This window comes from Caloenas nicobarica, chromosome 23 (assembly GCF_036013445.1).
Source record: "Caloenas nicobarica isolate bCalNic1 chromosome 23, bCalNic1.hap1, whole genome shotgun sequence".
Taxonomy (NCBI): domain Eukaryota; kingdom Metazoa; phylum Chordata; class Aves; order Columbiformes; family Columbidae; genus Caloenas; species Caloenas nicobarica.
The window spans coordinates 4,774,217-4,796,255 of record NC_088267.1 but is presented as its reverse complement, the minus strand read 5'-3'; the positions used below and the strand labels follow the sequence as shown (position 1 = coordinate 4,796,255).

Below are 22,039 nucleotides of genomic sequence, written 5' to 3'. Positions count from 1 at the left end.
GCAGCAGCACCCAGAGAGCACCCAATCCCACCTGTCCTGCCCTGCGGTCACTCACCGAGAAGTAATTCCTCTTGGCTGCAATGTTGGGGTTGTTGTCGCTCCAGTCGTAGGCCAGTTCCTCCTCCTCCTTCTCGTTCAGCCAAATCAGCTCAGCCGTGGCCCGAGACACAAACCCGTGCAAGCTCTGGAGGTGTCTCAGCCGAAAGCTGGAGGTTTCCTGAACACAACAAAGCATCATTGCCCTTCCCTGCTCTGCAGGCAATGGGGGTCTGGCCCCCTCCCCAGCCGGGAGCAGGGATGCGGGGATGGACCCACTCCAAGCCCACTCACCATCAGCTTGCAGTACTGCGTCTCCAGCTTGCCGAGCGTCTCTGTGTAGCTAGCACGGAAATTCTGAGATATTTTACCCTGAAGGATGAAAAATACGCTCCTGTTACCCACCAGAGGACAGCATCACTTGAAAACCCCATCTCCAAATCTTTCTCCCCAGCCCTGTGTGAGCAAGAGGAGGTGGAGGGGATGCAGCAGCCTCCAGCATCAATTCAGAAGTTCTGTCCTTAAAAAACGTCTCTGCCCCAGCCACCTTTACCCACAAGAGGCGATTCTGACGCCCTCGCCTTCCCATACACGTTGTGCCACACGCTGTCACCCAGCCCGTGCCCCCGTACCTCGTACACCCTGGCCTCCTTCACGCTGGAGCCCAGCTCCTCCACGCTGGCGTGGACGTGCCGCTGGGTCTCCAGCTGGGTTTCCACGCTCGGCAGGTCAGTCCCCCACTCTGCCCGCTCCAGTCTCATCTGAAACAGGCCAGGAGGTGCAAGTCAGCTCTCCTCATCTGCAGGAGAGTGTCTCAAAAGGACACAAGGGCACGGAAACCTCCTAGGTCACTCAAGAGGGAGCAAACACCCTCCAGTCCTTGTGGAGGATCCAAAGCCAGTGATCCAGCACAGAATGATTTCTGGGACAGCCTACACAAGCTTTGCACACATGTAAGATGAAAGGACTGACTGCATCAGTACAGATTTGCTTCCGGCTTTGAAAGGCTCTTCTGATACCCACTGATCAGCAGGATAATGAGAGAGAAACCCAACTCAAGACAAAAGCATCGGCGCTCTCCAGAAACTTTGAACCATCGAAGCAATTATTCAGATAAAGGCAGGAAAAAGCCCAGACCAGCTTCCTACCTCCCCACAGGCGATTTGGCCCAGCACTCACCTGCATCTCCTCCACCCAGGCCAGCAGCTCGTACACGAACCGGAGGCTGCCTTCGTCTTCGGATGAGGAGATGGCCACCAGCTCCGTCCTGCGCATGGGCTTTCGGAACCAGGAGGCGGAGGAGGTGTGAAGCCCTTTGGTCAGGGACTCGCCCTTCAAGTGCGTCGTGCTCAGCGTGGTAGTGGGTGCCAGCTCCAGGCTGGAGAAGTGACCTTTCCTGTACAGGTTGGTGCATTCCAGCCGCAGCGTCACCAGCTCATCCTGCAGCCGCATGATCCTGGAGAAGCGAGCAAGGCACGGGTAAGAATCATTGGGGTTGGAAGAGACCCTCAAGATCATCAAATCCAACTGTTAACCCACCCCTGGCACTGCCCCATGTCCCTGAGAACCTCATCTCCGTCTGTCCAACCCCTCCAGGGATGGTGACTCCAGCACTGCCCTGGGCAGCCTGTTCCAGTGCCCGACAGCCCTTTGGGGAAGAAATTGTTCCCAAGATCCAACCTCAACCCCTCCTGGTGCAACCTGAGGCCGTTTCCTCTCATCCTATCACTTGCTACTTGGGAGAAGATGCTCACACACTCCCTCCTTCCCCACAACCGAGCAGAGGAACCCCGTGCACCCCATTTCTCCATCCACAGACCATCTGGGACACGGCTCCTCTCACCTGAACACCAGCTCCTCCAGCTGGTAGTAATTCTCATCCCGCAGGATCTGCACGTCCACCTGGAGCTGGCGGATCAGCCCCTCGCACTCCTGCAGATACATCACCACGTCGGACTCGTAGTGCACCGGCTGGCCTGACTCCAGGTGAGCAGCGTCCTGCACCGAGAGAGGGGACACTGAGGCACGGGCCCCTCGGGCACATGGGCAGAGAGAACAAGAGAGCAGCCCAGCATCAACTTTAACACCAAAAAAACCCCAGACCTTTTGATCCACAAGCTTGATTTGAACAGCAGAACATGAGTTCATCACTCACACCACATCCAAGACATCCCCTTTAGAAAAGCTCCTGCGGACGAACTGGAGCTTCTGGTGATGGATGGGGTCCCATGGTCAGTCCCATGGATGGTCATGTAAACACGTCTCTCATTTCTTGCTTGGGTTTACCCATTTCTAGCTCCTAACCCTTACATCTCTTTCTCCCAGAACAAAACACCTCTCTTCAGAAATCTACTCCCTGCCCAGGTAGCTGCAGTCTGCACCTGCATCCTTTCTGCCAGTCTTTTAGACAAATAAAACAGATTCGGGGGTTTTTAAGCCTCATTATACAAGCAGCTTTCCCAGAACTGCAGTTCTCCTCCAAGCCAACGCTTCTGCAGACATCCAGCCTCGATAGCTGCATTCCCAGAGGCAGCCTGCTGCATGACAAGGCCAATCCTCTGTCCCCTGTCCCCTAGATCCTCATGTCATAGACTCCCAGGCATCCACTGTCACCTCTGTAGCCCCTCCAGGATGGGCTCAACATCAGAAGAGAAAGGAAAACTGTCCAGGGAACCCACCACCCCACACAGAAGAGAGAGGAAGAGATGCGCATAAAAGAAGAGGCAGAAAAACAAACAAACAAAAATCCATAAAAATTTAGGAGAGGAAAAATCACCCCCTCCCCGGCTACTCACAGCCTGCAGCGTGTTCTTCGCGAGAGTGAGTTTCTCCTCACAGCTCAGGGCACCATTCTGGATTTTGTTAGCGATTTGTAGCAGCAATTCCAGCCTGCGATGGCAGAGGGAAAGAGAATGAGAGAGGGGCTTTGGGATGTCCCCGCAGCCAGGGGAGCAGGGGACACCCCGCCACGGGCACGGCTCCCACCTCTCCACCGCCGGCCGCAGCAGCTTCTCGCGCTCCAGCATCTCGATGATGAGTTTGCCCCACTCCTCCTCCACGTCGTTGGGGTGGTAGCCCTGGGGCAACTTGACGCGTCCAAATTCAATCCACACCTGGGGGAAAACATCAGCAGAATGGCATTTTCTACCTCCTCCTCGAGCTGGGTAGAGAGAAACTACAGCAAGGAACGCGGGGCTATAAGGCACCAGATCTGTCTCCACTCCTGCAGCATCTTGCTTGCTACATCATTTACCCTCAGGGTTATTTCCACTTCTCATTCCAAAATAAACCCAAACTGAGCACACTTTAGTCTTGCTAAAAGCACAACACTCCCACCTACAAGCCGCTGGGGAGCTGCGATGATACTTACTTCTAACAGTTTGTAGAGCTCCTCTATCCTTCCTTTCTCCTGCTCTTTCACTGGGATTTCAGTTTCTTTGAAGTGTATGTACTGGTTATAAAGTGCCTGGGATGAGAAAGGCTCATCAGAAGCCAGTCTGGTGATGCCACCACCCAGCGCTCGGCACTGAGCACAAGGAACACTGCGGGTGGAGCTTGTCCAGGACCTACCTTTAGCTCTACAGGGTTCTGGGGGAAGGATTTATCGGACATGAGTATCGTGTGCTGCTTGATCCAGGAGACGAGGGACTCCACACGGCTCTGGTACTCCAGCCACCTCGAATCCACCTCCTGTGGAGCAAAAGCATCCTTGCAGAGCGCTGCCGGTGGCAGGGATGCCATCCCAGGTACAGGAGGGAGGAGGAGGAGGAGGAAGATCCTCCGTGTGAGCTGCTCCCTGGAAGCCAGCTCAGCTTTCCCACCAGCTCAAAAATTGTGGCATAACCCGCAGAGTGTGGAGAACACCACGGACCTACGGGCACGCTGGCAGTTCTCAGGGCAGACACGCTCATGGGGGAAGCTCCTTCCTCCCCCAAAGCCTCTTCCATCCATCTGCTACAGCAACAGGGAACCCCCAAACCCTTCCCACAACAACCAGCTGCCTCCAACCGCTGTCCCAACTCGCAGCGATGCTTACGATAGCGCTGATCCCTTCTCCTCCCTCAGGGACTTTGGGAAAGGCATCGTAGATTGAAGACACGTAAGTGATCACGGATTTCTCATCCGGGGAGGGGACATCCACATCTGGCAAGAGGGAAGCAGGAAGGGAGTGAGGAAGGGGAGCGGGCGGAGAGGTCGATGTCCCCCTGCGCCAGCCGCTTCCCTGGCCGCCCACCTTCGGCATCCAGCAGCCGCGTGACCCCCAGCCGCTCGGCGATCTCGAAGGCTTGCTCCAGGTTCTCCCGGTTACTCTGGATCTGCACCCTCTCCATGTCCACCAGATCTGGCCTGCAAGACACGTGCCGGAGTCATCACGGTGGCAAACAGCGCAAGGTGTCCCAGGACAGAGCAGCTTGGGTGGGCATCACTCCGAGCCTCTGTCCCTGTCCCAGGATGGTGGCTTTCCAAGGGGACCTCGGCTGCAGCAGCTCCCCAGCTTGTCCCCTTTGGAAGGGGGTGTTCAGGCTGTGAAGAAACCCCCCCGTGCTCCACTGCGACCTGCCCCCTGTGACCAGCGTGCCAGGCTGGGACCACGAGCCCTCCCTGGCAGAATATAGAATCATTTTGGTTGGAAGAGACCAACCCCAGCCCTTCCTCCCCACCGAGACGATGCTCTCTGCTGCTCCTTCCTCCCCACCTGTATCTGTGGATGAGTGCGTTGAACATCTTCCCATCGCTCCAGCATGATGAGAAGTTGGTGCACTTCACCCCGATGTAACCTGCTGTCACCTTCTGCGTCCACAGAAGCAGCTTCTCCTTGGCCGACATATCCCCCGACTCCCCACTGATGTAGATGTCGGAGATCTGTAAGGAAGCGGCACAGCCATGGGGTGATGTGGGACGAGGAGGAGACTCCACCAGGCACGGCCAGTGGCCATGAACTTGCCCAAGACCCAGCAGCTGCCAGGAAGGACAGGAGGAAACCTTCCCAGCTCCCCCAGCGCCCCCCCTGCCACGAGCAGGGACATCTGCACCAGCTCAGGTTGCTCAGAGCCCCGTCCAGCCTGGCCTGGGATGTCTCCAGGGATGGTTCAGCCACCACCTCTCTGGCCAACCTGGGCCAGGCTCTCACCACCCTCAGGGCCAATGATTTCTTCCTCGTGTCCAGCCTGAATCTCCCCTCTTTAGTTTAAAACCATCACCCCTTGTCCTCTCGCAACAGATCCTGCTCAAAAGTCTGTCCCCATCTTTCTTATCGGCCCCTTTTAAGTCCAGAAAGGTGCAATAAGGTCTCCCCAGAGCTTCTCTTCTCCACCTGAACACCCCAACTCTCTCAGCCTGTCCCACAGCAGAGCTGTTCCAGCCTCGGATCATTTTTGTGGCTCCTCTGGCCCCTCTCCAACAGTTCCATATCTTTCCCGTGCTGAGGACCCCAGAGCTGGATCGCACAGATCGGGCAGATGGGAGATCCCGACAGGTGAAAGAGGCACAAAAAATACCAAATTAAGAAGCAGAAAACAGCACTTGGAGGTGCTGTTTGGGAGGACGCGTGGGGCAGAGGGATCTCCCCGATCTCCAGCCAGCACGGCCACCGGCTCCACCCTGGGGGCAAAGGGAAGGATGGGGACAAGGCTGTCACATCGCTCCTGTGCCTCGCCATGCCTGCAGAGCCGGTGCCAGGGGGTGCCCGTGACCCAATTCCCCAACAAAAGAGACCGACGGGCACAGACCCCTCAGACAGACACACGGCACCGGCTGCGAATCCCAGACTCGCACGTGACAAAACGCACGTGTCCCCGCATGCCAGCGTATTCCTGACTGGCACGGCTGCCTCCTCCCCCAGCTCCCCAATTAGTACAGTTGCCTCCCCTTAATTAAGGGGCAGACAAAGGGGAGGATGTCAGCCTCGCGGATTTTCTGGGGCGCCTGTGCAAAGGCACCGCGGGCTGTTTGCTCACCGGATTCCTCCTCCCGGCGCGGCAGGGACGCGTGTGCCAGCACCCAGCCCCACCTGCCGCCTCTCCCGGTCCTGACAACACCCAGTTGCTTTATTCCTCCCCAAAAATACGCCAGGTTGGGCGCTGGCAGCGCTGCCAGGGATCCCTTAGCAGGCAGGAGGCAGGGACCGCTGGGATGGCAGCCACGCCGTGCCGGCGGGGAGGATGCTGCCGAGGCACGGCAGCGATGGTGTCATTGGTATTCTGCAGCTCACCTCCCCTTCTCCAGCCTGAGCCGCTCATCACACACAAAACTGCTCTTTGTCAGGCGCTGCTACACCGCCGGCGCTGCCTTTAACTCCTCCAGCCCCGTGGCCGGGTTGCCGTAGGGATGCTGGGACCCAGCGCCCATCGGCAGAGCCGGGATGGGGCAATGGACCAGGCGAGCAGCAGGGTGGGACCCTCCGCACCCTGAGGGAGGGACCCACAAACCTTTGCCCAGCACCCCCATAGTGATTTCCTAGCAGCTCTTAATTAAGAGTGGGATAAAACCTTCTGCAAACGCACCGGTCGGCAGTGCCCCACCTGGGCTCTCCTGCACCGCTGCCCATCGGAGAGCTCCTTGCAGCTCCCAGCTCAGATAAATCCTTCATTTTTCATCGTTCACGTGGCACTGGGGTTCTTTGAGTGCTGGGCCTTTCCCCGAGGGCATCCTGGCAGGAGACCCTCCTGGAGATGCGCTTACGGAGGTGCAGGATGCGGCACCAGCTCCACCCTCCTTTCTTCACATCTCCGTGTCAGGACAAAGATTTAGGGAGGCACCGGCGAGAAGAGAGAATGGAAACTCGCAGGATCTGGGGCCAAGCCCTTCCAAACCCTTCCAACATCAGCCTCCAGCATCAAGCAACCGGTGGCAGGAGGCTGAAGGCAGGAGGGCAGCTGTGACACCGATCCCAACCCAAAGGTGTCGGGGGCCACAGCCCCTTTCCTGCCCCTCCAACGTGCTTGTCCTGGGATGTGCAGAGCTCAGCCAAAACCCAGGGCACCTTCAGCCCACCCATAGAGCGACCTCTGAACCACAACAACAGGCTCCAAAACCCAGCATCACCCCCTCCTCTTCCTCCCAGACCCGCCTCGGGGCAGGGAGAGCCCTCGCATCTCTGTGTTCATACATTGCCTGGGAGCCAAGTGTGGGCAGCAGGAAGGGGACACACCAAAATCGCACGGAGGACACATGTGCCACCACTTGACAAAAAACACAACCACCGACTCCAGCAAGAGCCGCCCTCTGGCCGCCCGTGCCAGGAGCAGGGGACGGGACAGGTCGGTCCCGGGGACGCTTTCCCAGCAGAGATGCTTGGAGGGGAAAAGGCACCAGGCAACTTTCTGCACAAGAGTCCGCCTGCCCGCACTCAGCACGAGGTTGAACCTCGTCAATGTGACCATCCCCAGGGGCCACCAGGATCTGGGGTCTGCTGAACCAGATCCCCCCACCACACTCCAAAAAGGGGGGCGAGGGCACACACAGACACTGACCATTCCTCCGGCTGTCCCTGAGCTCCCGCTCCAACCCCAGCCCTCCGCAGCGAGCCTGCGGCCACTGTCACCGCGACGTATCACGGTCCCACCAGCTCCAGCACCCTTGGCCGACCGCCGTGCCGGGTCGCTGCCGTAGCCCGAGGAGCTCCGGGCCACGCCGCCGCTGAAGGAGGACGAGCTGCGGGAGCCCGGCAGCCCCTGCCCATCCCGAGATGGTGGCAACACCAAGGTTGTCCCCACGCTGGGGTTTTCCAGCTGATCCACTACGGGGGACGGTGTAGACAGCTCCGAAACAGTGCCTGGCTCTGCAGAGGATGAGCAGGTCCACGCGGCGCTGGAGCTGGGATTGTCACTGCCTCCTCTTCCCCAAGCACCCCGGGCACTGCCGGCCGCCGGCTCCCGGCTCTTCGCCAGCTCCTCGCCAGGCCTGGTGCTCAGCGGGGACAGAAGCCCCCCGGCGTGGCCATCGGCATCGCCCTCACGCAGAGGCAGCAGCACGGCCCGGCGGTTACCGGTGCCGCTCCGCTGCAGCTCAACCAGCCGGCTCACCGCCTTCTCGCAGCCCTTCTCGGCCGGGTTCTCCAGCAAGTGGGCGATGACGGTGGTGCCTTCCTCCCGGGATGTCCCCTCCGCAGCCGGCTCCAGCACCAGGCGAGCTTTCTGCACCTCCCCCTGAAACCGCTCCTTCACCTGCACGATGAGCCCGGGGTGCAGGGATGCCGGGTTGGGGCCCCCCCCGCCGTGCCGGCTCCCGGGGGGCTCCTGTCCCCCCTCCTGCTGCGTGGCCGCCTTCCACTTCGCTGCCTCCTCATCCTCAGTGACCTCCAGCGCCGGGGGCTCCTCCTGCGGCGCTGCCGCCGGCATCGCTCTCCTCTTCCCCCTCCGCCTCCGTTTGAAGCGGACCCTTTTTTTGGGAGACAGGGGGGCTTTTCCCACGGCTTTTTCCTTCTGCTCTTTAACGCAGCCCAGAGAATTCCCCATCTCCTCCTCGGTACCGGCAGGAATGCACTTAAAGCGAATCGCCGGCTGCCGAATAAATCCCGAGCCGGGTTTCATGGGCTCAAAGCCACGCCGTGCACCGCGCCGGGGACCGTCCCCCGCCGCCGCTCCCTCCCGCCGGCCCTGCCGCCGTCGCCGCCGCTCCAGACAGCCATCTTACAGCCTGGGAGCTGCTCGGAAGACAAATTCAAAGCATCTACACTGCAGTTCAGAAATCACTTGACCTAAAAGCAGAGGGAGCGGGGATTGGCTGCGCCGTCCTTCTCGCCAAATATGAGGTAATTGGAGCACGGCCCTCGCCAACACGAGCCGGGAGCAGGAATCGCGGGGAGGGAGGGTGGGAGAGGGTGGGGAAGGGGGGATAAAAAACACAAAACCCAGGGAAGGTTGGTAAAGGTAGAATAAAGGAAGGGGTGGGAGAGAAATGGGGAGGGAAAAAAAAAAAAAAAAGCAGGGAGGAGTCAGAGCGGCTCGGCAGGCACGCGATGGGGATGGGGAGCCGCGCCGGCTCTCGCAGGGGTGTTCCTCTCCAATTTGGGAGGTTTGCTCCTTAATTCTTAAATATCGAGAGCCCCGAGAAGCCGGTTCATGTGCCCACCCCCCCCGCCAGGCTCACCCGGCTTGGGGGGCAGAGGGGTGTCCCCAAGGTGCCCTGGGGTCCCGGCATCGCTTCAGGAGCCGCGGTTGTGGGGTCCCCAACAGGCTCCGGCAGCACCGGTGCTCCCGTCCCCGCTCCTCTCGGAGGGACCAGCGCAGGGTGACACATGACAAAAGCAGGGCTGAGACAGAAAACAGGGGGCACCGGCCCCCCCAAGCCTGTCCCCAGGGCTCTCCCAGCCGCCTGTCCCCAGGCACCGGGACGCAGAGATTAAGAGGTTCACAATGGAGCTACAACCCCAGAAAAAATCCCGTTAGCGCAGGCGGGGGGAGGACGCGCAGGCTCAGCACCAGCCCAGCTCCCCTGGGGCACGGAGGGGACCCAGGACCTCCTGATGTCCCCTCCCTGGTCCCCTGCACCAGGACAGGGCCACCGAGAGGACAGCGGGGATGAGATGCCACCAGCCAGGGCCCCACCAGCGATGACAGTGACTCATCAGCATCCAGCTCCTGCTCGATCGCGGCTGCTTCCCGGGGCCAAAACACGGGCAGAGCGCACCGTCAGCAGCCCCACACGCAATTTAACCCCATGCTTCCCCCCCAAAAAAGCCTCTTCTTGAGAAATACAGGTCAGGAGGGGCTCGCCCAGCGCTCGGGGACAGCACGGCTGTGCTGGCATGGGGCACACACATGAAAATCTTCCTTACGAGGTCCCAAAGCCAGTGCTGGTGTTGTCTGGAAGATGCCAGCGGGGATACGGGAGGGATTTGGGATGCAGCAGCTCCCATGGGCTCGGTTCCGCGGCGGTGACGGCCCCAGAGCTAATTGCACATTCACTAACGAGCCGCTGGCAGCAGCACCGCTGAGCAAGCCCCACGTGCCAACGCGCTGGTGGCATGAGGGGCCACGCATTGTCCCCCTGAGGACATCAAAGCTGCAAACAGATGATCTGAGGCTATTAAAGACCCCAAGACCCTGTTTTGCAAGAGCATCTATAGTACAGGATTGCTGGAGACAGTCCAAAGTGCGCTCTCCAGCTGGATCACAGAGCTTCTCCCATCCCCGACCCGAACCACTGTCACATAGCTGATATTTTCCATCTCAGCAAAAGATCCTGTGGCTGCTCTGACCACCCAAAGGGCCGGGAGCACCTCGGGACAACATTCCCATGTGGTGTGAGCTCAGCCCGTCCCCCTTGGTCCCCTCCAAGTTTGTTCTTCTCCTCCAGAGACTCGTCTGAGCAAACAGCCACCAAAAACAACCCTGGTGCCAACCAGGAGGCCACCGCACACAGCCCATCGTTAACGATTTCATCATGCAAATGATAAGAAAAGGGCCTTGCTATTCCCCGATACCGCTCTCTGCGACACTGCAACGTGTGTTGATCCCCCAGACCGATCCACGGTGCCGGCATCACCATGGAGCACGTGGACAATCAGAGAATCATCTGGGTTGGAAAAGCCCCTCAAGCTCATCAAGTCCAACCGTCCCCCACCCCTGGCACTGCCCCACGTCCCTGAGAACCTCATCTCCGTCTGTCCAACCCCTCCAGGGATGGTGACTCCAGCACTGCCCTGGGCAGCCTGTTCAATGCCCGACAGCCCTTTGGGGAAGAAATTGTTCCCCAGATCCAACCTCAACCTCCCCTGGCGCAACTTGAGGCCAGCGCCCCAGGGTGACAACGCGCTCCCGCCATCCGCCCTGCGTCCTTTGGCAAAATACTCTCCTGTCCTACCTGGAAGTGGAGGATGATTGTCCAGATGAGCCCCAGGGTGAGCTTGGGGTTGCCGTCCGTAATGTCATCGTTGCGAATGTTCACCAGTTTCACCTGAAAGAGAAGCAACAGGGTCAAAGCTCCTCATCAGCCTCACCCACAGAGAGGAGGGGGACACGTCCCCAACCAGGCTGTACCCAGGGTCACCCCCAGCACTCCACAGGGAACAGACACAAACACCCTGGTGCTTCTAAAAGAGGCAGCAAGGCCGCCCCATGCCCCAGTTCGGGAAGGATTTTTCACATCTCCATCGCTCTCCATCTAGAAGTGCTTTCCCAGCACTTAGCGGCTTTATTTCAGCTCACAAGAGAAGTGCCTCATCCCCGAAGCCCGGAGCACTAGTGCATAATTTAATAGCTGCAGACCACAGAGCGTGGTTAAAATAGGATGGCCGAGCTTTATTAACTCTCTCCTGGGCTCAAAACAAATCAATCAGCCCTAACGAAGGCAGAAACACCAGCGCTGAGGGTCCAGCACCCACCCAAAGCCCCTATCCCAGCAGCTTCCAGCCCCAGCAATCCCGGAGCTGCTTTGCTCTGTGGATGATTTAAACACACTTGCAGTCCCTGAACCCCACGGAGATGCCGGCGGCACCAGCCTCGGTGCTCCCAGCAGATGCAAAGCGCAGCGGTGCTGCCTGGCTGCTGCTCCTGCTCTCCTTGCAGTCGCCTTCCCGGGAGCTGCCACCTATTTCGGGTTCTCTCCCCCCCCATCAGGCTCCCCAGAGGGGTGTCCCCGCTCCCCAGCACTCAAGGGGACCCCACAACCTCTAGCGGGAGCACTCAGGGTAAGACATCCCAACACAGTCACTGTCACCGGGCCATCAGGCTTCAAAGGAAAAAGCTGTTTCATCCGAGTAGAGAAACAAGCTCCCGAGAGCCGCCGGCAAAATGTCTCTATCAAGGGGCTGGGGAGGAGGGAGGTGGAAGCGGCTCGCCCTCCCTGGAGTGGGGTATGTGCTTAAATTTATTCAGTGCCCTCAGGCCAGTAGAGAGAGAAAAATCTCTGCTTCAGCATGAACCTCTGCAATTCATCATCATCTCGGCATATCTGAGGATCAGGAGACCTGACCCAACAGGCAGAACAGGACACCCGGTCCGGGGGCTGCGGGGGTTCCACCTGCAGAGCCAACGAGGCTGAGGAATCATAGAATCACAGAATCATTTGGGTTGGAAAAGCCCCTCAAGATCATGGACTCCAACCGTTCCCCAGCCCTGGCACTGCCCCATGTCCTGAGAACCTCATGTCCGTCTGTCCAACCCCTCCAGGGATGGTGACTCCACCACTGCCCTGGGCAGCCTGTTCAATGCCCCACAGCCCTTTGGGGGAGAAATTGCTCCCAAGATCCAATCTCAACATACCCTGGTGCAAATCGGGGCACAGAAGTGACATCAGTGACATCTGCAAACCCCTTCCCAGAACAAGAGTCTGATCCTCCATTTTGATACCAGTTTTTGTGCAGCTTTGCTTCTGGCTGAGCCGAAATGAGCCCTTACCTGCCGCTGCTTCAGGAAATCCAGGGCGATCTGCACATTCTGCAGCCGGTGGAAACGCATCCGTCCCTTCTCACGCGGCTGCAAGAGAGAGGAGGCAGGTTCAGGTCAGGCTCGGGGGGCCAGGCAGGGGCCCCCCCACATGCACAGCCACCCCCCACGCTCAGTGCGCTGCTGTGAGCCCCCCGTGCACCCCACACACCCTGCTCTGGAGGGAAATAAAGTCATTGCTACGCATGGTCCTGCTGAAAAAGGGCAAAAAGCCCATGGTGGGGCATGGAGGTGGGAAGACCCTGAGATCTCAATCACCTCCGAGACCCTGAGGGTCCATGTCCAGGCTCTGAGCTGGGCACAGAATGGCTCCCAGGACTGGCTCAGCTTCCAAAATCCCAGGGCAGGGTCTCACCCAGCCCAAGCTCAGCCAGGTAAGCTGGGAAGACGGCTCAGCAATGAGAGATTTACCCGAGCGGGTCCAGACCCCGACCTGTGGGGTGGAAGCAGAGCAGGTCTGCTCAGCAGCAGGGCACGGGGACCCGTGCAGGGACAGGCTGTGTGTCCCCGCTGCCAGCAGAGAAACCCCAACTTCAGCATCGGCCCCTGCAGACCGGGCTCAGCTCCTCCTGTGCGCCAGCAGCGGCTGATGCTCTGGGTGCCAGCTCTGGACCCTTGGGAAGGGCAGAAATGAGGTGCCCTGGGCTGTGCTCATCGTCGGGGGATTTTCCGAGGTACCCGGTAGCTGAGCCCTGGCCCAGGGAAGGGTATGGGATGATGGGTCTGCTCCAAATCAGCACAAGGGGGAGGATCGATGCTTAAGTCCTGATCCCAGCCTCAATAAGAGGCATCACCAGGATGCTCTGACCCACGAGGATACCCCAAGTCCTCCTAGTCACCTTCTGTCCCCAGCCCCAAGGGGAAGAGCAAGGGGAACATCTCCAGGAAGGTGCGACAGCCCCAGCTGCTCCAGGAGGTGACACCATGTCCAAAGGAATCGTCACCCGGAGCCAGGGGGATGGAAAATACACCTTTCTCTTACACTTGAGCAAGATTTTGGGGTAACCCCCAGTTGTGCTCCCACCTCCACTCACATGCATGTGGTGACCGGTGGCACCCCAGACCCCACAGTGGCACCAGCCCCCCAAGAAGGTGCCATGCAGTGCGAGGTGAGCAGCCGTCACCGCAGCCCCCCGAGGGGACCTGGCCGCGAACACCGTGCAGGACCCGTCCCTGTCCCCTCCCGACCCCGTGGAGGGGACACATGCTGTCCCACCGGGTGGCTGGCACGCCCTGGCTGCAGGCGGACACTGCAACGCACGCAGATAATCCAGTTAATGAGAACGCAGCCCAGTAACAAAGATCGCAGCGTCTCTTTGCTCGGGGTGACCACCCTGGGTGGGTTTTATCAAAAACTCCCGGCTAAAAACGAAAAGAGGGGCAGGTCAGAGCCCCCAGCGATGCTGGGCTGCACTGGGCTATCTGGTGTCACTCCAGTGTCCACCGGGATGATGCTGCGGCCGGGGCAGACTCAACCTACTTCTTCATCATCATCATCTTCCTCCTCTTCGCTGCTTGCACGGCACCAGGCCGGCGCTTGCACCAGGCGAAGGCTCCTCTGAGCTGGCGGCTCTACCGGCTAACGAGGAGGGGAGGGACGGCGGCAACGGGAAGGGGACACAACAGGGAGACAGAATGGAAACCAAAATGCAACACCCAGGTAAAAGGAAAAACAAAAATGAGCGGGGACGAAGGCGGCTGGGGCTCCGGCACAGAAATTTCCCCCTGGCTTTGGAAGCCGGAGCAGCGAGGAGGAAACTGCCTGGATCACAAACAGCTCAATCCAATTTTTCGGCCTCCACAAAAACTGATTTGGCATCTCGGGAGGGTTGCTGAAGGAGATCTTTGCCCAGATCCTATTTTAGGGGAAAACTAAAATAATTCCTGCCGCGCTACCCTGTTGCAGCAATTGGGATCTTCCCAGAGCTGCGTGAACGTATCAGTCTGAGGAGGAGGAGGAAGGAGGGGAACTCTACGATGCTCAAGATGATGCCACCGACTGCTACAAATCCAGCTCATGCAGGAGCCGAGCGTGGGGCAGGAGAGGCAAATCTGAGCTGTCACAGAAACACTTTTGGCCAAAGCCGCTATTATCCGTTATCTTAAATATGGAACCAAATCTAGCAGATGAAGGCGTGTGAGCCTTCACAAAGAGACGGCTCGACCAGAAGTCAGCGGCTTTAATCACAGGCTTTGGTGGTATCCGAGAGGCCAGCCTGGGGAACACGGGTTTGAGCGACGATGAATAAAATAATAATCATAATAAATACATTAAAATAGTAATAATAATAAAAGAAACAATGAGAGACATTTGAAAACAAAACTATGGTGTAAGAAATGACGGGTGATGGCTGGGAGTGGAGGGGAGCAGGGGGGGACGGAAGGGGGCTTGTGGGGACAGCAGTGTCACCGGCCAGCCCTGGGGACTCACCAGCTTCACTCCCGACAGCACCTCCAGGAGGGAGATGAGGTTGTGGCCATCTCGCAAATCTTCATAGAGGTCGTTGATGTGCTTGCGCACCTACAGAGAGAGCCGGGGGGAGAAATGTCAGAACTGCAGCCCCGCGCACATTTCACATGGTTATTCCAGAATTATTATTCAATAATTATTATTAAGGAAAGCAGCTCCTTGTTTCCCAAATGACCTGACAGAAGCTGCTGCCGATTTTGTGCCCCAAAACAATCTGTTAAACCACCCGTGCTCCAGGTAATCCCACAATATCACGCTCAGAGCTCTGCAGAAAGGGCAGCTCGGTCCTGAAGCAGCAGTTTAATCGAATTACAGAATCATAGAACAACAGGTTGGAAGGGACCACAAGGATCATCTGGTCCGACCTTTCTTGGCAAAAGCCCAGTCTGGACAAGCTGGTCCAGCAGCACCTTACAAGTGCTCGATGTTGGGGAATCCAGCCCTTCCCTGGGGAGATGATTCCAAGGGCTGATTGTTCTCATCGCGACAAATTTCCCTCTTGTGTCCAATCAGAATCTCCCCAGGACTAACTTGTACCCATCACAGATTTAGAAAGGAGCCAAAAGCTCGATGCAGAGGTTTGCAAAGCTGGCAGGAAATTGCAGCTCTCACACTTAATGCCCAAACAACTTCTTTTTTGGGCAAACGGAGAATTAATTAAAAACCGCCCGGTATTAACCAAGCAAAACCAGGTGCGATGTTAATCCTGTTTAGTTACCTACAGCTGCAAGCATCTCCCTTCACGCACTTTGGGGCTCCTCTCCATGCAGGAGATTCCCTTGAAAGACAAAAAAGCCCTTTTGCCCAGGTAAAGGGGGTGCGAGCGGGGAATAGCCCCATGCCAGGACCCCCTTCTTCACCCCAACTGCCTGTGACCTGGGTGGGAGGGTGTACAAGCCTCATATTAAAGCAAGAACCAGGTTCTCAGGAGGCAAATGTAATTAAAAAAGGCCTGTGGTGATGTTACAGTGCCCTCCAAAGGCACTGACATGGTGCGGATCCACCGCAACCGTCTCTGCTCTGAGTACAGACACATATGAACGCTCCAATCCAATGCAAAAATTCCTAGACAAAAAGGTTTAAAAAAAGGAATTTATCTGCCAGTCTTGAGCCAGAACACACAGACAGATGGTCATTTAACCAGCCTTGTAAAGAAATATGTGAATCTTACCTTCATCAAGTGTTTATTGACCCATTTAGTGAAGGTTTTCTTCTGGACTCTGTCCCGTTCATCTGTCAAAAGAAGACAAAAGCGGCTCTTGGTCGGTGTTTCTCATGCAGAAACTCAAATGACTTTGAAATGAGGGGAACAGACAGAGGAATCGCCGGCGCTGCCAGGACCGCGGGACGGATCCCGCGCCCGCGCAGGGGAACAGAGGCAGCTTAGTCACGGGTTAGCGCAGGACGGGGCCACTCAAACAAAATACATCAACTTTTTTGGGGGGGAAAATAGCGTTATTCGAATAAAAGCAGAGTGGACGATTGGGATGGGTATAGCTGCAGCTGCAAGTGGCAAATGAACCCCTAAAATGTGTCACACCAGCTGGGACCCCTGCGTCCGCTTGTCCCCCCGGGGACGCAGAGCAGGGAGGGAGGTGGCTCTACCCGAGCCCGCCGCTTTAGGAGGGTGTCCCTGCTCCCCAGAGGTTCAACGCTTTACATAAACCCCACAGGTGTCCCGTAACAGGCTTCTGCTGGGCGCTACCAGCCTGTGCAATTAGCAGCTTATTCTGTCGCTGTATTTTTGGTTCATTGGATTGTCAGGATTTAACGTTTATTCCCGTCCCACGGCTCAGCCGGGGGTGCCCTGGCCAGACACCGGGAGCGGTGAACACGGGTGGGACAGGGTGACAAAGGGGGTCCTGTCCCCAGGGGTGGCCGCCAGCCCCATGGCGTGACATGATGGGAGATGCCGAGCAGCAACATGGGACAGAGAGTGTCTTGGTACCGACCCACAGGACACAACCAAGTTCCTGAGTGCTGCCCCGTCCAGCCCGGGGATCCGTGGGACAGAGCGGACAGGACAAAACCCACTACCCCAAGACATCCCTTTGATGCCACTTCACCCAGCGGAAGCACCGTTTGCTTTGGTTTTAAGCCAAAAAAATCAAGAAAAGGGGAAAAAACCCAGCATTTGTCAGCCTGGACTCCCCGATGGCCCCGTGTCCCCATTCCCGGGGTGGGGGTCCCTGCACCGGCCGGGTGCCCATGGGATCAGGAAAACATCTCCACACGCCAACCTGCACAGATTTGAGAGCGCTATCGAACACCCCTCCTCTTCCTCCTCCACCCCACGGCTTCCCCCATCCGAAAGCACCGCGGTAAAACACGTGGCACATCCCCGGTGACACCTTCCATGTGTTCCCCCTGCCCTGCTCCATCCTCCAGCCACGGAATGTCACCAGCTGCCAAAACCACCCACTGGACAGACTCCGGTCCCCCTCGCCCCCCAACCCCGCCGAGCTCCGGCCTCGGCACAGCTCCCCGGCACGACGCGGCCGAGTCACGGTGCTGCCGCCCGTGATAGGAAACCACGTCACCCCACGGGGTTTATGGACATTTCCTTCACCCGATCCCCCCTCGCAGCCACGGTGCCGAGTCCCTTCCCAACCCCGGTGCTAATTTGGGGTGGATAAAGCCTGAGCCGTGCCGCGGTGCCGGCAGGGTGGGAAGAGCGGGCGGCGGGTACGAACCGATGCAGCACATCCGGCACACCAGGCAGGCACTCAGCCGCCGCCGCTCCCCGGCGAGATGCCGCCTCTCCATCGCCCGAACCGCGCCGGGCAGCGCTGGGTCCCGGCACAGCACCGGCTGCCTCCTGGGGAAGGGTCTTCTGGTGGCACCACCCGCTCAACCGACCTCGTTCCCAGCAGTTTGGCGACTTCTCGGCCGCGGCTCCTCCCACCTCACCACTTCCTACACCCGCTGCGCCCGGCGCGGGCACCGGCCGTTCTTCCTCCGGGACATCGCCATGAAGTCAAGGGTGGCTTGGCCGGAGCTTCCCCGGCTCCTCCGGGTGCTCCCAGCTGAGGGTGCCGCCGGTGCGGCAGCTCCACGATGGCAAAATCCTCACCGTCCCATGGTCCCGATGGCCGGCAAAGCTGCTCAGAAAACTCAGAAGGGCAGAGCTGCTCCCTCCTGCAAGCCAGCAAGGAGCTGTGCAGATCGCGGTGCGGATCGCGGTGCGGATCGCTGCGGTGCGGATCGCGGTGCGGATCGCTGGGGGTGCGGACACGGGCTCGCCCCGCGGAGCCGGACACCGCTCCGCCGGCAGGCTCTTGGCTTGTTTTGCCTCGTCTTGTTTTCCAGTTAATTGCACCAGGGACGGGAGGGACAATGCCGGGCTGTTCTCCCCGCTCCCGCCTGCGGCTTCTGCCCAAATCACTTCCCGGGTCCGAAGCGCCAGAGCCAGGAACCCTCCGCAGCCCCGCTCGGCACGCGGGGAGATAACGGGGGCCTCCTTATCACCCCCTCTCTTCCTTTTCTTCTAAATATAAACCCCCTGAAGCCTTTCTGCTGGCAGGAGCCCCGGCCAGGAGGGGGAGAGGAGCGGGGAGCGTGTCCCTGAGCATCACAGGGAGCACACGGGGACGGGGTCGCGTCACCGAGTCCCACACGGACGATCTGCAGCGAGGCATCTCCGATGCCGGATCCCAGGGGTGCCCGCGGGCCAGCGGCTCCTCTGCACGCTCCCTCTTCCCATCTCCTGCAGATATGGGGGGTTTTCTTCCTTTTTTTTTGGCCCTGTCTCACCACCTTTGGGTGGTTCCTGGGTTCTAACCAGATTACACCTCCCCACCGCGCACCTGCACCACCGTCTGCACTAATAATAATGCCCGGTTACTGCTTACTAACGATATTAAGGCATTGCAAGCTTATCTCTCCCTGACTAATCTTTTCCAGAGTCACCCTGACGAGCAACTTGTTGCAAACCCCCCATGCAAAGGCTGGTGCCAGTGATGCAGGGAGCATCGCCGGCAAATGGAGACCCTGCTGCCAGCAGCACCAGCAAAAACCAGATTCCTTAACTGGGCACACCTGTGTCACACACCCACGTCACGGTTCCCAGCACCACGGATGCTATCGGAGCCGCACAGATGCTTCCAGCTGCAAAACGCTTCCGCCTTGCTGCTTTCCCAAGATGGGTGAGACTCACAGAGATGAAAACCCGGACGAGCCAGGGAACAGCCCAGCGTAAGCCCAGCCGAGATGTTGCCGTGCCATCCCCGTCCTCATCCCCGTCCCCGTCCTCATCCCCGTCCCCATCCCTGTGGGATGGGGGTGCCTGGACAGACACCCCAGGAGTGGGACCAGGGAGCCCTTTGCCACCCTCGGGAAGGACCCTGGGATTCCAGTGTCCCCCATCGGCTCCTTCAGCCTCTCCGGCTGGAATAAAGCCTGGAAGCAGCTTCCCATACTCCCTCCTCCTGTTCATTGATTCCTGCTAAAGCTGAAGGAATACGGGAGACATCAGACAGGCCCCTGCACTGGACAAGCGCACAGAGATCTTGGAGACATCTCCAAGCCCCAGCTCAGCGTGAAAGCAGCTCTGTGCATTAAACAGCGAAGGGGTGAAGGAGGGTTTGTTATGTATAAATGCCTAGAAACAAGTTTTTTGAGAGTTTAAACCCATCGCTTTCACTTTGAACTCCTTCGAGGCAAGCAAAGAATGGGAATGCACCTTTTTTTTTTTTTAACGCGGTACTTTTAAGATGGGGGATATGCAAAAATCCTGGCTGGCTCAGGAGCACGAGGTATTTAAAATGTGCTGGCTGCCAACTCGGGGGCTGACATAATCCATCATGACAGCAGAGACAAGCGGGCAGGATTTACAGAGCCTTTGGAAACAGGGAGAGGAAACGGCGCCTGATTCAGCCTGGAAGAATGCACAAGAGATACCTGCGGTGGAAAACAATCCAGCACCCGGATATTTAATGAGGGAGATACCTGAGAGGCGGTGATGCAAAGGAGACCTGGGTGGATGCTCGGCAGAGCTGGACGAGCATCCCAGGGCAAGAAAACCTGCTGCAAAATCGCCCTCGTCTTCCAGAACTCCTGGGAAGGAGGGATGAAGGAAAACAGATATTGAACATACTTGCTGCTTGCAACACTTGCACCAGGATTTTTTCCAAAAGGGATGGATTTCTGCAGCGGTTTGGGGAGATTAATGACATGGAACGGCGGGTCAGCAGGAGGAATTGCAGCAGGGCCGGGTTTAGTGGGTGACAGGGAGCACTGCTGCACATTTGTGCAACTCAGCCTCAATATCTCTCTCCCAGTAGTTTTGGGGGAGGAAGGAAGAAGCGTATCCCAAAGCAACATTTGGGGAAAAGTCCCTGTGTGCTGCCCGGGCTCCACGGTCCCGCCCCTTTGCATGGAAAAAGTGAAAGAAAAGGGGGAATTGGTCACGGACATGGGAAGAGGCCCCATGCGGAGGCACAGGCGAGAACAAGCGCTGCTGGGAAATAAAGAGGGAGAAGAATCAAAACAAACAAATCCCAGGAGAAAGCGGTCGGGATGGAGAAGGAGCTACTGAGTCCTCGCCTGGGGCCCGGAGCTATCGCACATCCCTGTACCGAATCCTCGCCCTCCTCGAGCGGCAGTCACGTGCGAGCCCTATTTTGGGAAACTGAGGCAGGGTCAGCCCCAGCTGCTCGGCGAGGCTGTGCCAGCTCGCAGAGCCGCGTCTTGGCGCTGCTGGTGTCGGTGGGGACCGAGACGCTGCTGTCACGGCGAGGGACGGGAGCGACGCTGCCCGCGCCGGGGCAGGACGCACGACACTGGCCACGTGTCGCGGGTTTGCGCCAAGACAAAAAAGCAGAAAGACGCCCCCCGTCCCACCCGCTCCCACCCCCCACGTGCGCTGGGAATGGGTGGCGAGACCAAATTTAGGCACCGAAACCTTTGCCCACCCCCCCAGCGCGGGGACAGGTCCCCGTCACCGCGTTCTCCTCCCTCCTCCCCGCCAGCCACGTCCGTCCCTGCCTGCGCCGCGGCTCTCGGGGAGGGAAAACAAGCCGTGACCCTCGCCGGTAACACGTCGGCCATCTTAACCCCCCCGCGGGGGCTGCCGTACCTCCTCTGCTCCGGCTCCGCCAGTACAGGACGCCGGCGATGCCCAGGACGTGGCTCAGGACAAAGGCGGCGGGTGGCAGATAGGAGCTCTGCGACAGCGGCATCGTCCCCTACTCCCGGCCCCTTCTCCCGAATTTCTTTCTCCCGGAGCCCGGCATCGCTGGGAGGGTGACGGGACGGGGCGGGGGCCGAGCTGCCGCCTGCAGAAACTTCCGAAAACTTCTGCCTCCAGCTGGCTGTGTCCCCAGGGCTGGCAGGGCTCGGGGACAGCCAGCGGCGCCGGGACGGGGCCAGGGAGATTCGGGAGCTCGGAGCCGGGGGGGCGGGTAGAGGGAGGAAGGCAGCGTCAGGCCGGCTCAAACATCTTTCCTCGGCATTCACGCGGCCAAACTTCGGCCCCCCCCGCGTCGGGGGCACAGACGTCATCTCCTCAATTTCCATTCCCAGCCCCGGTGGCCTCGCGAGGGGGGATCGGCGGGAGCAGCTGCCGCGCCGGCATCACCGCGACACCCTCATCGGGGGCACGAGCTCTCGTCCCCCGCCAGCGGGTGACAGCCCAGCCAGCGGCCGCTGCCCGGTGATGCCCACACACCGAGAGCAGCCGGGATGGAGCGGGGAGCGGGTGGGTACCGGGGCTGGGCCCAGCTCCGGTCTGCTCACACGAAACCATCTCCCCAGCAAGATGGGTAAAAGTGACCCAATTCGGGCTTCTGGGAGTTGGGTACCCCAAGAACATTTATTCTGGATGCCCAGAAATAAATGCATTAAGTGCCAGGACACCCCCAGAGCCGGGGGGGGAAATAAATACCCACAAAAGCTGCTCTAACACAGAAGGTTCCTCCATGTCCCAACCCTTCCTGCAGCCGGGTGCCACTAGCATCACGGTGACACTGTGCAGCCGGCGCTGTTTATTAGCGGTTAGCACTGTGCTAGGCGGCACTTTCGCAGTTTTGCTTCTGTTTGGAACCTTTTCCGGCAGTGGAGATAGAGAAACAGCACAGGGAAACCAAGAGCGGCGAGCCCTGCGCGGCACAACGGTTACATCCCCGGCTTGTTGCCGTTGTAACCA

The 22,039-nt window shown here is 58.8% G+C and overlaps 1 protein-coding gene across 1 annotated transcript in view; it reads right to left on the bottom strand.

Annotated features, from left to right (window-relative positions):
- Positions 1–21,285, bottom strand: part of MACF1 (microtubule actin crosslinking factor 1) — a 111,075-nt gene extending 89,790 nt beyond the window's left edge. Inside the window, exons 1-17 of the mRNA XM_065650722.1 lie at positions 20,972–21,285; positions 16,067–16,128; positions 14,857–14,946; positions 12,378–12,455; positions 10,843–10,935; positions 4,733–4,899; positions 4,271–4,383; positions 4,073–4,179; positions 3,607–3,726; positions 3,407–3,502; positions 3,022–3,149; positions 2,832–2,925; positions 1,880–2,034; positions 1,216–1,492; positions 669–797; positions 331–408; positions 56–217 (exon numbers count right to left, since the gene is read on the bottom strand). Of these exons, the coding sequence (XP_065506794.1) occupies positions 56–217; positions 331–408; positions 669–797; positions 1,216–1,492; positions 1,880–2,034; positions 2,832–2,925; positions 3,022–3,149; positions 3,407–3,502; positions 3,607–3,726; positions 4,073–4,179; positions 4,271–4,383; positions 4,733–4,899; positions 10,843–10,935; positions 12,378–12,455; positions 14,857–14,946; positions 16,067–16,128; positions 20,972–21,074 (2,052 nt within the window). The 5' untranslated portion in view covers positions 21,075–21,285. The remainder of the gene's footprint in view (positions 1–55; positions 218–330; positions 409–668; positions 798–1,215; positions 1,493–1,879; positions 2,035–2,831; positions 2,926–3,021; positions 3,150–3,406; positions 3,503–3,606; positions 3,727–4,072; positions 4,180–4,270; positions 4,384–4,732; positions 4,900–10,842; positions 10,936–12,377; positions 12,456–14,856; positions 14,947–16,066; positions 16,129–20,971) is intronic.
- Positions 21,286–22,039: the final 754 nt, after the last annotated feature.